The sequence below is a fragment of the Somniosus microcephalus genome, chromosome 3, assembly GCF_052327205.1.
Source record: "Somniosus microcephalus isolate GS21.2 chromosome 3, FLI_Smic_1.0, whole genome shotgun sequence".
NCBI classification, from domain to species: domain Eukaryota; kingdom Metazoa; phylum Chordata; class Chondrichthyes; order Squaliformes; family Somniosidae; genus Somniosus; species Somniosus microcephalus.
This window is the reverse complement of record NC_140989.1, coordinates 376672203-376685760: the sequence shown is the minus strand read 5'-3', so window position 1 is coordinate 376685760 and position 13558 is coordinate 376672203. Positions and strand designations below refer to the sequence as shown.

At 54.6% G+C, this 13558-nt stretch overlaps 1 protein-coding gene across 2 annotated transcripts in view; it reads right to left on the bottom strand.

Annotated features, from left to right (window-relative positions):
* The window catches only part of LOC147122456 (netrin-G1-like), a 78664-nt gene extending 76909 nt beyond the window's left edge, over positions 1-1755 (bottom strand). For both annotated transcript variants that reach the window (XM_085983616.1, XM_085983615.1), the window contains exon 1: positions 488-1755. In XM_085983616.1, the coding sequence (XP_085839742.1) occupies positions 488-730 (243 nt within the window). In that variant the 5' untranslated portion in view covers positions 731-1755. The remainder of the gene's footprint in view (positions 1-487) is intronic.
* Positions 1756-13558: the final 11803 nt, after the last annotated feature.

Genomic DNA, 13558 nt, shown 5'->3' with positions numbered 1-13558 from the left:
TCTCCCCTCTGGCTCTTTTGCTAATTATCTTAATTCTGTGTCCTCTGGTTACCGACCCTCCTGCCACGGGAAACAGTTTCTCCTTATTTACTCGATCAAAACACTTCATGATTTTGAACACCTCTACTAAATCACCTCTTAACCTTCTCTGCTCTAAGGAGAGCAATCCCAGCTTCTCCAGTCTCTCCACATAACTGAAGTCCCTCATCCCTGGCACCGTTCTAGTAAATCTCCTCTGCACCCTCTCCAAGGCATTGACATCCTTCCTAAAGTGTGGAGCCCAGAATTGGCCACAATACTCCAGCTGGGGCCTCACCAGAGATTTATAAAGGTTCACCATAACTCGCTTGCTTTTGGACTCGATGCCTCTGATAATGAAGCAAATGTAGGAGTTTGGATGGAATTCCCTTTGATAAAGGCCGTTCAGTGAGCGTCCATTCACAGCGCGACACACAACAGAGGCTGGCTCAGAAAGGCTTCTACTCACCAGTGTGCAGTACATCTCGGGGGTCTCTCCACACGTACTGTCGGAGGGATCCAACCTGACCTTCAGGAACCTGGTGAGCAGGGCGGCCTCGGGCTGGCAGGCCATGTAATCCCAACTCAGCCCCTGGTCCCAGTGAACCTGAGCCTTACACAGGTCGTAGTGACCCCAGGATGGGAAGTGCTGAGTGGCGAGAGACAGGGCCGCCCAAAGGGCCTGAAGGAGCAACAAACCGGACAGACGCATCGCTCCGACTGGACCCCGCACAGAGAGCGGTGATCTCGGTCCGTCTGGGGGAGATTCAGGGGGTCTCTGCTCCGACTGGACCCCACACAGAGAGCGGTGATCTCGGTCCGTCTGGGGGTGATTCAGGGGGTCTCTGCTCCGACTGTACCCGGCACGGAGAGCGGTGATCTCGGTCCGTCTGGGGGTGATTCAGGGGGTCTCTGCTCCGACTGGACCCCACACACAGAGAGCGGTGATCTCGGTCCGTCTGGGGGTGATTCAGGGGGTCTCTGCTCCGACTGGACCCCACACAGAGAGCGGCGATCTCGGTCCGTCTGGGGGTGATTCAGGGGGTCTCTGCTCCGACTGGACCCTGCACAGAGAGCGGTGATCTCGGTGCGTCTGGGGGTGATTCAGGGGGTCTCTGCTCCGACTGGACCCCACACGGAGAGCGGCGATCTCGGTGCTTGCAGATGTGCCGAGTGTTAGGATTCTAGCTATTTATCCCTGTTCCTGGTGGTAGGATTCCAGATGTTCCTCCAGTAACATGGAGCAATGTGCGCAGATGTTCCAGGTGTTAGATTGCAGCAGTTTTCCCAGTGTTGGTGCAGATGTTCCAGGTGTTGGATTCCAGCTGTTTTCCCAGTGTTGGTGCAGATGTTCTGGGTATTGGGTTCCAGCTGTTTCCCCAGTGTTGGTGCAGATGTGCCGGGTGTTGGGATTCCAGCTGTTTTCCCCAGTGTTGGTGCAGATGTGCCAGATGTTGGGATTCCAGCTGTTTTCCCAGTGTTTGTGCAGATGTGCCGGGTGTTGGGATTCCAGCTGTTTTTCCCAGTGTTGGTGCAGATGTTCCAGGTGTTGGGATTCCAGCTGTTTCCCCAGTGTTGGTGCAGATGTGCTGGGTGTTGGGATTCCAGCTGTTTCCCCCCAGCTGTACGCTGTCAGACAGATGTTCTGATTGGCTGATCAGTCAGTACTGGGACCCAATGTGATGACTGTCTACTGCCCAGAGTCTGTTTCCCATCGATCATCTCTTCCTTCTGGCATCAGTTCCCTGTTAGGAGAGAAATAAAATCAATGAATTTTGGAATAGGTGCTGCTCCTGACCTTTGACCCCACCCTCAGACTCCGCCTCCCATTAGCTGCAGCGTTACAGAAATAATCACCAGTTGTGAATCACAGCAGCCAATAGGAGGCGGCTCAATGTCTCTCGTTAAGATACCAAATGACATAAGTGGCCAATTATCCTTTACTTAATGATGTTGGTTGAGGGAAAAATATTGGGCAGGACTCCGGGGGTAACTCCCCTGCTCTTCTTCGAATATTGCCGTGGGATCTTTTACATCCACCTGAGAGAATAGATGGGGTTTCAGCTTAACGTCTCATCCAAAGGACAGCACCTCTGACAGTGCAGCGCCCCCTCAGTACTGCCCCTCCGACAGTGCAGCACTCCCTCAGTACTGCCCCCTCCGACAGTGCAGCGCTCCCTCAGTACTGCCCCTCCGACAGTGCAGCGCTCCCTCAGTACTGCCCCTCCGACAGTGCAGCGCTCCCTCAGTACTGCTCCTCCGACAGTGCAGCACTCCCTCAGTACTGCCCCTTCGCCAGTGCAGCACTCCCTCAGTACTGCCCCTCCGACAGTGCAGCACTCCCTCAGTACTGCCCCTCCGACAGTGCAGCGCTCCCTCAGTACGGCCCCTCCGACAGTGCAGCACTCCCTCAGTACTGCCCCTCCGACAGTGCAGTGCTCCCTCAGTACTGCCCCTCCGACAGTGCAGCACTCCCTCAGTACTGCCCCTCTGACAGTGCAGCATACCCTCAGTACTGCTCCTCCGACAGAACAGTGCGCCCTCAGTACTCCCCCTCCAACAGTGCAGTGCTCCCTCAGTACTGCCCCTCCGACAGCGCAGCAATCCCTCAGTACTGTCCCTCCGACAGTGCAGCACTCCCTCAGTACTGCCCATCCGACAGTGCAGCACTCCCTCAGTACTGCCTCTCCGACAGCGCAGCACTCCCTCAGCACTGCCCGTCCGACAGCCCAGCGCTCCCTCAGCACTGCCCCTCCGACAGCCCAGCGCTCCCTCAGCACTACCCCTGCGACAGCCCAGTGCCTCCTCAGTACTGCCTCTCCGACAGTGTAGCACTCCCTCAGTACTGCCCCTCCGACAGTGCAGCACTCCCTCAGTACTGCCCCTCCAAAAGTGCAGCGCTCCCTCAGTACTGCCCCTCTGACAGTGCGGCGCTCCCTCAGTACTGCCCCTCCGACAGTGCAGCACTCCCTCAGTACTGCCCCTCCAACAGTGCGGCGCTCCCTCAGTACTGCCCCTCCGACAGTGCAGCATTCCCTCAGGACTGACCCTCCGACAGTGCAGCATTCCCTCAGTACTGCCCCTCCGATAGTGCAGCGCTCCCTCATTACTGCCCCTCCAACAGTGCAGCACTCCCTCAGTACTGACACTCCGACAGTGCAGCACTCCCTCAGTACTGCCCCTCCGACAGTGTAGCACTCCCTCAGTACTGCCCCTCTGACAGTGCAGCATACCATCAGTACTGCTCCTCCGACAGAACAGTGCGCCATCAGTACTTCCCCTCCGACAGTGCAGCACTCCCTCAGTACTGCCCCTCTGACAGTGAGCCGCTCCGTCAGTACTGCCCCTCCGACAGTGCAGCGCTCCCTCAGTACTGCCCCTCCGACAGCGCAGCAATCCCTCAGTACTGTCCCTCCGACAGTGCAGCACTCCCTCAGTACTGCCCCTCCGACAGTGCAGCACTCCCTCAGTACTGCCTCTCCGAGACTGCAGCGCTCCCTCAGTACTGCCACTCCGACAGCGCAGCACTCCCTCAGCACTGCCCCTCCGACAGCCCAGCGCTCCCTCAGCACTGCCCCTCCGACAGCCTAGTGCCTCCTCAGTACTGCTTCTCCGACAGTGTAGCATTCCCTGAGTACTGCCCCTCCGACAGTGCAGCCCTCACTCAGTACTGCCCCTCCAACAGTGCGGCGCTCCCTCAGTACTGCCCCTCTGACAGTGCGGCTCTCCCTCAGTACTGCCTCTCCGACAGTGCAGCACTCCCTCAGTACTGCCCCTCCAACAGTGCGGCGCTCCCTCAGTACTGCCTCTCCGACAGTGCAGCATTCCCTCAGGACTGACCCTCCGACAGTGCAGCACTCCCTCAGTACTGCCCCTCCGACAGTGCAGCACTCCCTCAGTACTGCCCCTCTGACAGTGCAGCACTCCCTCAGTACTGACCCTCCGACAGTGCAGAGCTCTCTCAGTACTGCCCCTCCGACAGTGCAGCGCTCCCTCAGTACTGCCCCTCCAACAGTGAAGCACTCCCTCAGTACTGCCCCTTCGACAGTGCAGCGCTCCCTCAGTACTGCCCCTCCGACAGTGAGCCGCTCTGTCAGTACTGCCCCTCCGACAGTGCAGCGCTCCCTCAGGACTGCACCTGGAGTGTCAGCCTGGATTCTGTGCTCGAGACTCTGGACTGTGATTGAGTGAGTTCTTTCAGGACAGGAGGGGATGAACAGGAGAATCAAAATCTCTTCTCCTTCCTCCATCATCTCCCCTCAATCTCAGCCGCAGCTCACACTGGAAAAGCAAAATTATTCTGATTACTAGTATAAAGTTTGCCCCTTTAAACACGCTCACACTCTGGGTTTGGTGACCCTCCCATGGCCTGTTTCACGACACAAGGTGTTACTCTGGGCTGTGACTGATACACAGACTAGTAACGGGGATATTTATAACCCATTTTCTACAATAAATACTCCAGGATTTTATAAACTGCTGCACTGCGAGCAGAAATAGTCTCTGAATGTCTCACTTCCTCCCACGTAATGCTGTTCCCCTTCAGCTCGAGCAGCACAATCCACCGTCACCTTCTGGGCCCAACGTCACTCCTCCTGCTCCAACCCCAACACACGCTCCCCATCTCCAGTCACACCCCCAACACACGCTCACCATCTCCAGTCACACCCCCAACACACACTCACCATCTCCAGTCACACCCCCAACATACACTCACCATCTCGTCACACGCCCAACACACACTCACCATCTCCAGTCACACCCCCAACACACACTCACCATCTCCAGTCACACCCCCAACACACGCTCGCCATCTCCAGTCACACCCCCAACACACACTCACCATCTCCAGTCACACCCCCAACACATGCTCACCATCTCCAGTCACACCCCAACACACGCTCACCATCTCCAGTCACACCCCAACACACTCTCACCATCTCGTCACACCCCCAACACACGCTCACCATCTCCAGTCACATCCCCAACACACGCTCACCATCTCGTCACACCCCCAACACACGCTCACCATCTCCAGTCACATCCCCAACACACGCTCACCATCTCCAGTCACACCCCCAACACACACTCACCATCTCCAGTCACACCCCGAACACACGCTCACCATCTCCAGTCACACCCCCAACACACGCTCACCATCTCCAGTCACACCCCCAACACACGCTCACCATCTCCAGTCACACCCCCAACACACACTCACCATCTCCAGTCACACCCCCAACACACGCTCACCATCTCCAGTCACACCCCCAACACACACTCACCATCTCCAGTCACACCCGCAACACACACTCACCATCTCCAGTCACACCCCCAACACACGCTCATCATCTCCAGTCACACCCCCAACACACGCTCACCATCTCCAGTCACACCCCCAACACACGCCCACCATCTCCAGTCACACCCCCAACACAGGCTCACCATCTCCAGTCACACCCCCAACACACGCTCACCATCTCCAGTCACACCCCCAACACACACTCACCATCTCGTCACAGCCCCAACACACACTCACCATCTCCAGTCACACCCCCAACACACACTCACCATCTCGTCACACCCCCAACACACGCTCACCATCTCCAGTCACACCCCCAACACACGCTCACCATCTCGTCACACCCCCAACACACGCTCACCATCTCCAGTCACACCCCCAACACACACTCACCATCTCCAGTCACACCCCCAACACACGCTCACCATCTCCAGTCACAGCCCCAACACACACTCACCATCTCCAGTCACACCCCCAACACACGCTCACCATCTCCAGTCACACCCCCAACACACCCTCACCATCTCCAGTCACACCCCCAACACACACTCACCATCTCCAGTCAAACCCCCAACACACACTCACCATCTCCAGTCACACCCCCAACACACGCTCACCATCTCCAGTCACACCCCCAACACACGCTCACCATCTCCAGTCACACCCCCAACACACGCTCACCATCTCCAGTCACACCCCCAACACACGCTCACCATTTCCAGTCACACCCCCAACACACACTCACCATCTCCAGTCACACCCCCAACACACGCTCACCATCTCCAGTCACACCCCCAACACACGCTCCCCATCTCCAGTCACACCCCCAACACACGCTCCCCATCTCCATTCACACCCCCAACACACGCTCACCATCTCCAGTCACACCCCCAACACACGCTCACCATCTCCAGTCACACCCCCAACACACGCTCCCCATTTCCAGTCACACCCCCAACACACGCTCCCCATCTCGTCACACCCCCAACACTCACTCACCATCTCCAGTCACACCCCCAACACACACTCACCATCTCCAGTCACACCCCCAACACACGCTCACCATCTCCAGTCACACCCCCAACACACGCTCACCATCTCGTCACACCCCCAACACACACTCACCATCTCCAGTCACACCCCCAACACACACTCACCATCTCCAGTCACACCCCCAACACACGCTCACCATCTCCAGTCACACCCCCAACACACACTCACCATCTCCAGTCACACCCCCAACACACACTCACCATCTCCAGTCACACCCCCAACACACGCTCACCATCTCCAGTCACACCCCCAACACACGCTCACCATCTCCAGTCACACCCCCAACACACGCTCATCATCTCCAGTCACACCCCCAACACACGCTCACCATCTCCAGTCACACCCCCAACACACGCTCACCATCTCCAGTCACACCCCCAATACACGCTTACCATCTCCAGTCACATCCCCAACACACGCTCACCATCTCCAGTCACACCCCCAACACACACTCACCATCTCCAGTCACACCCCCAACACACACTCACCATCTCGTCACACCCCAACACACACTCACCATCTCCAGTCACACCCCCAACACACACTCACCATCTCGTCACACCCCCAACACACGCTCACCATCTCCAGTCACACCCCCAACACACGCTCACCATCTCCAGTCACACCCCCAACACACACGCACCATCTCCAGTCACACCCCCAACACACACTCACCATCTCCAGTCACACCCCCAACACACGCTCACTATCTCCAGTCACACCCCCAAGACACGCTCACCATCTCCAGTCACACACCCAACACACTCTCAGCATCTGGTCACACCCCCAACAGACGCTCACCATCTCCAGTCACACCCCCAACACACACACACCATCTCCAGTCACACCCCCAACACACACTCACCATCTCCAGTCACACCCCCAACAGGCGCTCACCATAGAGTCATAGAGTTTTTACAGCACAGAAAGAGGCCCTTCGGCCCATCGTGTCTGCGCCGCCCATCCATCCCTGTCCAGTCTAATCCCATTTTCCAGCATTTGGTCCATAGCCTTGTATGCAATGGCATTTCAAGTGCTCATCCAAATGCTTCTTGAATGTTGTGAGGGTTCCTGCCTCTACCACCCTTTCAGGCATTGAGTTCCACATTCCAACCACCCTCTGGGTGAAAAAGTTCCTCCTCAAATCCCCTCTAAATCTCCTGCCCCTTACCCTGAATCTATGCCCCCTTGTTATTGACCCCCCCACTAAGGGGAAAAGTTCCTCTTTATCTACCCTATCTATGCCCCTCATCATTTTGTACACCTCAATCAGGTCCCCCCTCAGCCTTCTCTGCTCCAAGGAAAACAACCCCAGCCTGTCCAGCCTCTCTTCATAGCTGAGGCGCTCCATCCCAGGTAACATCCTGGTGAATCTTCTCTGCACCCTCTCCAAAGCAATCACATCCTTCCTATAGTGAGGCGACCAGAACTGCACACAGTACTCCAGCTGTGGCCTCACCAGCGTTTTGTACAGCTCCACCATAACCTCCCTGCTCTTATATTCTATGCCTCGGCTAATGAAGGCAAGTATCCCATACGCCTTTTTAACCACCTTATCTACCTGCTCCGCTGCCTTCAGGGATCTATGTACATGTACACCAAGGTCCCTCTGACCCTCTGTACTTCCTAGGGTCCTACCACTCATTGTGTATTCCCTTGCCTTATTTGTCCGTCCAAAATGCATCACCTCGCACTTTTCAGGGTTAAATTCCATTTGCCACTTTTCCGCCCATCTGACCAACCCGTTTATATCGTCCTGTAGCCGGAGGCTTTCCTCCTCGCAATTTACCACCCCACCAATTTTCGGGTCATCTGCGAACTTACTGATCATACCTTTTACATTCTCATCCAAATCATTTATGTAGATCACGAACAACAAGGGACCCAGCACCGATCCCTGAGGTACCCCACTGGACACAGGCTTCCAGTCACAAAAGCAACCTTCAACCATCACCCTCTGCCTCCTGCCACTCAGCCAGTTTAGGATCCAACGCGCCAAGGCACCCTGGATCCCATGGGCTCTTACCTTCTTAACCAGTCTCCTATGCGGGACTTTGTCAAAAGCTTTACTGAAGTCCATGTAAACCACATCCACAGCATTTCCCTCATCCACCCCACTAGTCACCCCCTCGAAAAATTCGATCAGATTTGTCAGACATGATTTACCCTTGACAAAGCCATGCTGACTATCCCCGATTAATCCTTGCCTCTCCAAGTGGAGATTAATTTTGTCCCTCAGAATTTTTTCCAATAATTTCCCCACCACAGATGTTAGACTCACTGGCCTGTAATTCCCTGGTTTATCCCTGCTACCCCAACACACACTCACCATCTCCAGTCGCACCAACACACACTCACCATCTCCAGTCACACCCCCAACACACACTCAACATCTCCAGTCACACCAACACACACTCACCATCTCCAGTCACACCCCCAACACACACTCACCATCTCCGGTCACACCAACACGCACTCACCATCTCCAGTCACACCCCCAACACACACTCACCATCTCCAGTCACACCAACACACACTCACCATCTCCGGTCACACCAACACACACTCACCATCTCCAGTCACACCAACACACACTCACCATCTCCAGTCACACCCCCAACACACGCTCACCATCTCCAGTCACACCAACACACACTCACCATCTCCAGTCACACTAACACACACTCACCATCTCCAGTCACACCAACACACACTCACCATCTCCAGTCACACCCCCAACACACGCTCACCATCTCCAGTCACACCCCCAACACACGCTCACCATCTCCAGTCACACCCCCAACACACACTCACCATCTCCAGTCACAGCCCCAACACACACTCACCATCTCCAGTCACACCCCAACACACACTCACCATCTCCAGTCACACCCCCAACACACACTCACCATCTCCAGTCACACCCCCAACACACGCTCACCATCTCCAGTCACACCCCCAACACACGCTCACCATCTCCAGTCACACCTCCAACACACGCTCACCATCTCCAGTCACACCCCCAACACACGCTCACCATCTCCAGTCACACCCCCAACACACGCTCACCATCTCCAGTCACAGCCCCAACACACACTCACCATCTCCAGTCACACCCCCAACACATGCTCACCATCTCCAGTCACACCCCCAACACACCCTCACCATCTCCAGTCACACCCCCAACACACCCTCACCATCTCCAGTCACACCCCCAACACACGCTCACCATCTCGTCACACCCCCAACACACGCTCACCATCTCCAGTCACACCCCCAACACACGCTCACCATCTCCAGTCACACCCCCAACACACGCTCACCATCTCCAGTCACACCCCCAACACACGCTTACCATCTCCAGTCACATCCCCAACACACGCTCACCATCTCCAGTCACACCCCCAACACACCCTTACCATCTCCAGTCACACCCCCAACACACACTCACCATCTCCAGTCACACCCCCAACACACGCTCACCATCTCCAGTCACACCCCAACACACACTCACCATCTCCAGTCACACCCCCAACACACACTCACCATCTCCAGTCACACCCCCAACACACGCTCACCATCTCCAGTCACACCCCCAACACACGCTCACCATCTCCAGTCACACCCCCAACACACACGCACCATCTCCAGTCACACCCCCAACACACACTCACCATCTCCAGTCACACCCCCAACACACGCTCACTATCTCCAGTCACACCCCCAAGACACGCTCACCATCTCCAGTCACACACCCAACACACTCTCACCATCTGGTCACACCCCCAACACACGCTCACCATCTCCAGTCACACCCCCAACACACGCTCACCATCTCCAGTCACACCCCCAACACACACACACCATCTCCAGTCACACCCCCAACACACACTCACCATCTCCAGTCACACCCCCAACAGGCGCTCACCATAGAGTCATAGAGTTATTACAGCACATAAAGACGCCCTTCGGCCCATCGTGTCTGCGCCGCCCATCCATCCCTGTCCAGTCTAATCCCATTTTCCAGCATTTGGTCCATAGCCTTGTATGCAATGGCATTTCAAGTGCTCATCCAAATGCTTCTTGAATGTTGTGAGGGTTCCTGCCTCTACCACCCTTTCAGGCATTGAGTTCCACATCCCAACCACCCTCTGGGTGAAAAAGTTCCTCCTCAAATCCCCTCTAAATCTCCTGCCCCTTACCCTGAATCTATGCCCCCTTGTTATTGACCCCCCCACTAAGGGGAAAAGTTCCTCTTTATCTACCCTATCTATGCCCCTCATCATTTTGTACACCTCAATCAGGTCCCCCCTCAGCCTTCTCTGCTCCAAGGAAAACAACCCCAGCCTGTCCAGCCTCTCTTCATAGCTGAGGCGCTCCATCCCAGGTAACATCCTGGTGAATCTTCTCTGCACCCTCTCCAAAGCAATCACATCCTTCCTATAGTGAGGCGACCAGAACTGCACACAGTACTCCAGCTGTGGCCTAACCAGCGTTTTGTACAGCTCCATCATAACCTCCCTGCTCTTATATTCTATGCCTCGGCTAATGAAGGCAAGTATCCCATATGCCTTTTTAACCACCTTATCTACCTGCTCCGCTGCCTTCAGGGATCTACGTACATGTACACCAAGGTCCCTCTGACCCTCTGTACTTCCTAGGGTCCTACCACACATTATGTATTCCCTTGCCTTATTTGTCTGTCCAAAATGCATCACCTCGCACTTTTCAGGGTTAAATTCCATTTGCCACTTTTCCGCCCATCTGACCAACCCGTTTATATCGTCCTGTAGCCGGAGGCTTTCCTCCTCGCAATTTACCACCCCACCAATTTTCGGGTCATCTGCGAACTTACTGATCATACCTTTTACATTCTCATCCAAATCATTTATGTAGATCACGAACAACAAGGGACCCAGCACCGATCCCTGAGGTACCCCACTGGACACAGGCTTCCAGTCACAAAAGCAACCTTCAACCATCACCCTCTGCCTCCTGCCACTCAGCCAGTTTAGGATCCAACGCGCCAAGGCACCCTGGATCCCATGGGCTCTTACCTTCTTAACCAGTCTCCTATGCGGGACTTTGTCAAAAGCTTTACTGAAGTCCATGTAAACCACATCCACAGCATTTCCCTCATCCACCCCACTAGTCACCCCCTCGAAAAATTCGATCAGATTTGTCAGACATGATTTACCCTTGACAAAGCCATGCTGACTATCCCCGATTAATCCTTGCCTCTCCAAGTGGAGATTAATTTTGTCCCTCAGAATTTTTTCCAATAATTTCCCCACCACAGATGTTAGACTCACTGGCCTGTAATTCCCTGGTTTATCCCTGCTACCCCAACACACACTCACCATCTCCAGTCGCACCAACACACACTCACCATCTCCAGTCACACCCTCAACACACACTCACCATCTCCAGTCACACCCCCAACACACACTCACCATCTCCAGTCACACCAACACACACTCACCATCTCCAGTCACACCCCCAACACACACTCACCATCTCCAGTCACACCAACACACACTCACCATCTCCAGTCACACCCCCAACACACACTCACCATCTCCAGTCACACCCCCAACACACACTCACCATCTCGTCACACCAACACACACTCACCATCTCGTCACACCCCCAACACACACTCACCATCTCCAGTCACACCAACACACACTCACCATCTCCAGTCACAGCCCCAACACACACTCACCATCTCCAGTCACACCCCCAACACACGCTCACCATCTCCAGTCACACCCCCAACACACACTCACCATCTCGTCACACCCCCAACACACACACACCATCTCCAGTCACACCAACACACATTCACCATCTCGTCACACCCCCAACACACACTCACCATCTCCAGTCACACCAACACACACTCACCATCTCGTCACACACCAACACACACCCACCATCTCCAGTCACACCCCCAACACACACTCACCATCTCCAGTCACACCCCCAACACACGCTCACCATCTCGTCACACCCCCAACACACACTCACCATCTCCAGTCACACCCCCAACACACACTCACCATCTCCAGTCACACCCCCAACACACACTCACCATCTCCATTCACACCAACACACGCTCACCATCTCCAGTCACACCCCCAACACACACTCACCATCTCCAGTCACACCCCCAACACACACTCACCATCTCCAGTCACACCCCCAACACACACTCACCATCTCCATTCACACCAACACACGCTCACCATCTCCAGTCACACCCCCATCACACACTCACCATCTCCAGTCACACCCCAACACACACTCACCATCTCCAGTCACACCCCTAACAACAACCTGAGTTTATTTGGCGCCTTTAATGTAGTAGAATGCCCCAAGGTGCTTCACAGCAGCGTAATCTGACAAACCTTGACATTGAGCCACATAAGGAAATATTCAGACAGGTGACCAAAAGCTTGGCCAAAGAAGTAGGTTTTAAGGAGGGTCTTAAAGCCGGAGAGAGTTAGAGAGGCGGAGATGTTTCGAGAGGGAATTCCAGAAATTGGGCCCCAGGCAGCTGAAGGCACGGCCGCCAATGGTGGGGCGAAGGGACTAGAGGCCAGAGTTGGAGGAGTGCAGAGATCTCGGAGGGTTGTAGGGCTGGATGTTCTCACAGTCAGACATCACTAGAGTTTGATGAGGTTGTGATATTTTCTGCCTAGTTGAAGGGAGATTATTTTCAGTGATCACATTATCTTCACAAGCTGCAGATCAATATAAATAATTACACCTTGAGAACAGGCGAGTTGGGTTTGAATTTATAGAGAGCTCAGAGCTGAGGGGAGTTTGAATCTTGCCCAGTGTGTGGTTCTGGGATGTTGGCTGGTTTGATGCCCTCGCTCTGGAAACTCTATGATTTAGACATTAAATGAAATGTCGGGGAAAGTTAATCTGATGCCAGACAGGAGCATTAAACACACGGCGGGGAAACAGAACAAGTTCAGGATCAGGCTGCTCATCAAAATCTCATTTCCACCAACGCTGATTTAAGGCTCATCCAATCCCAGTGTTGTGTGTTCAGGATTATTTCTTCATTAACCATTAAATAAAGAAAGCTCCTTCTGCATCTCTAATGGTTTCTAAAGTCAGACAATGTGGGAATGAGTGAGTGGGGAGATGCTCAGTGAAAGCCAATTGTCCCCA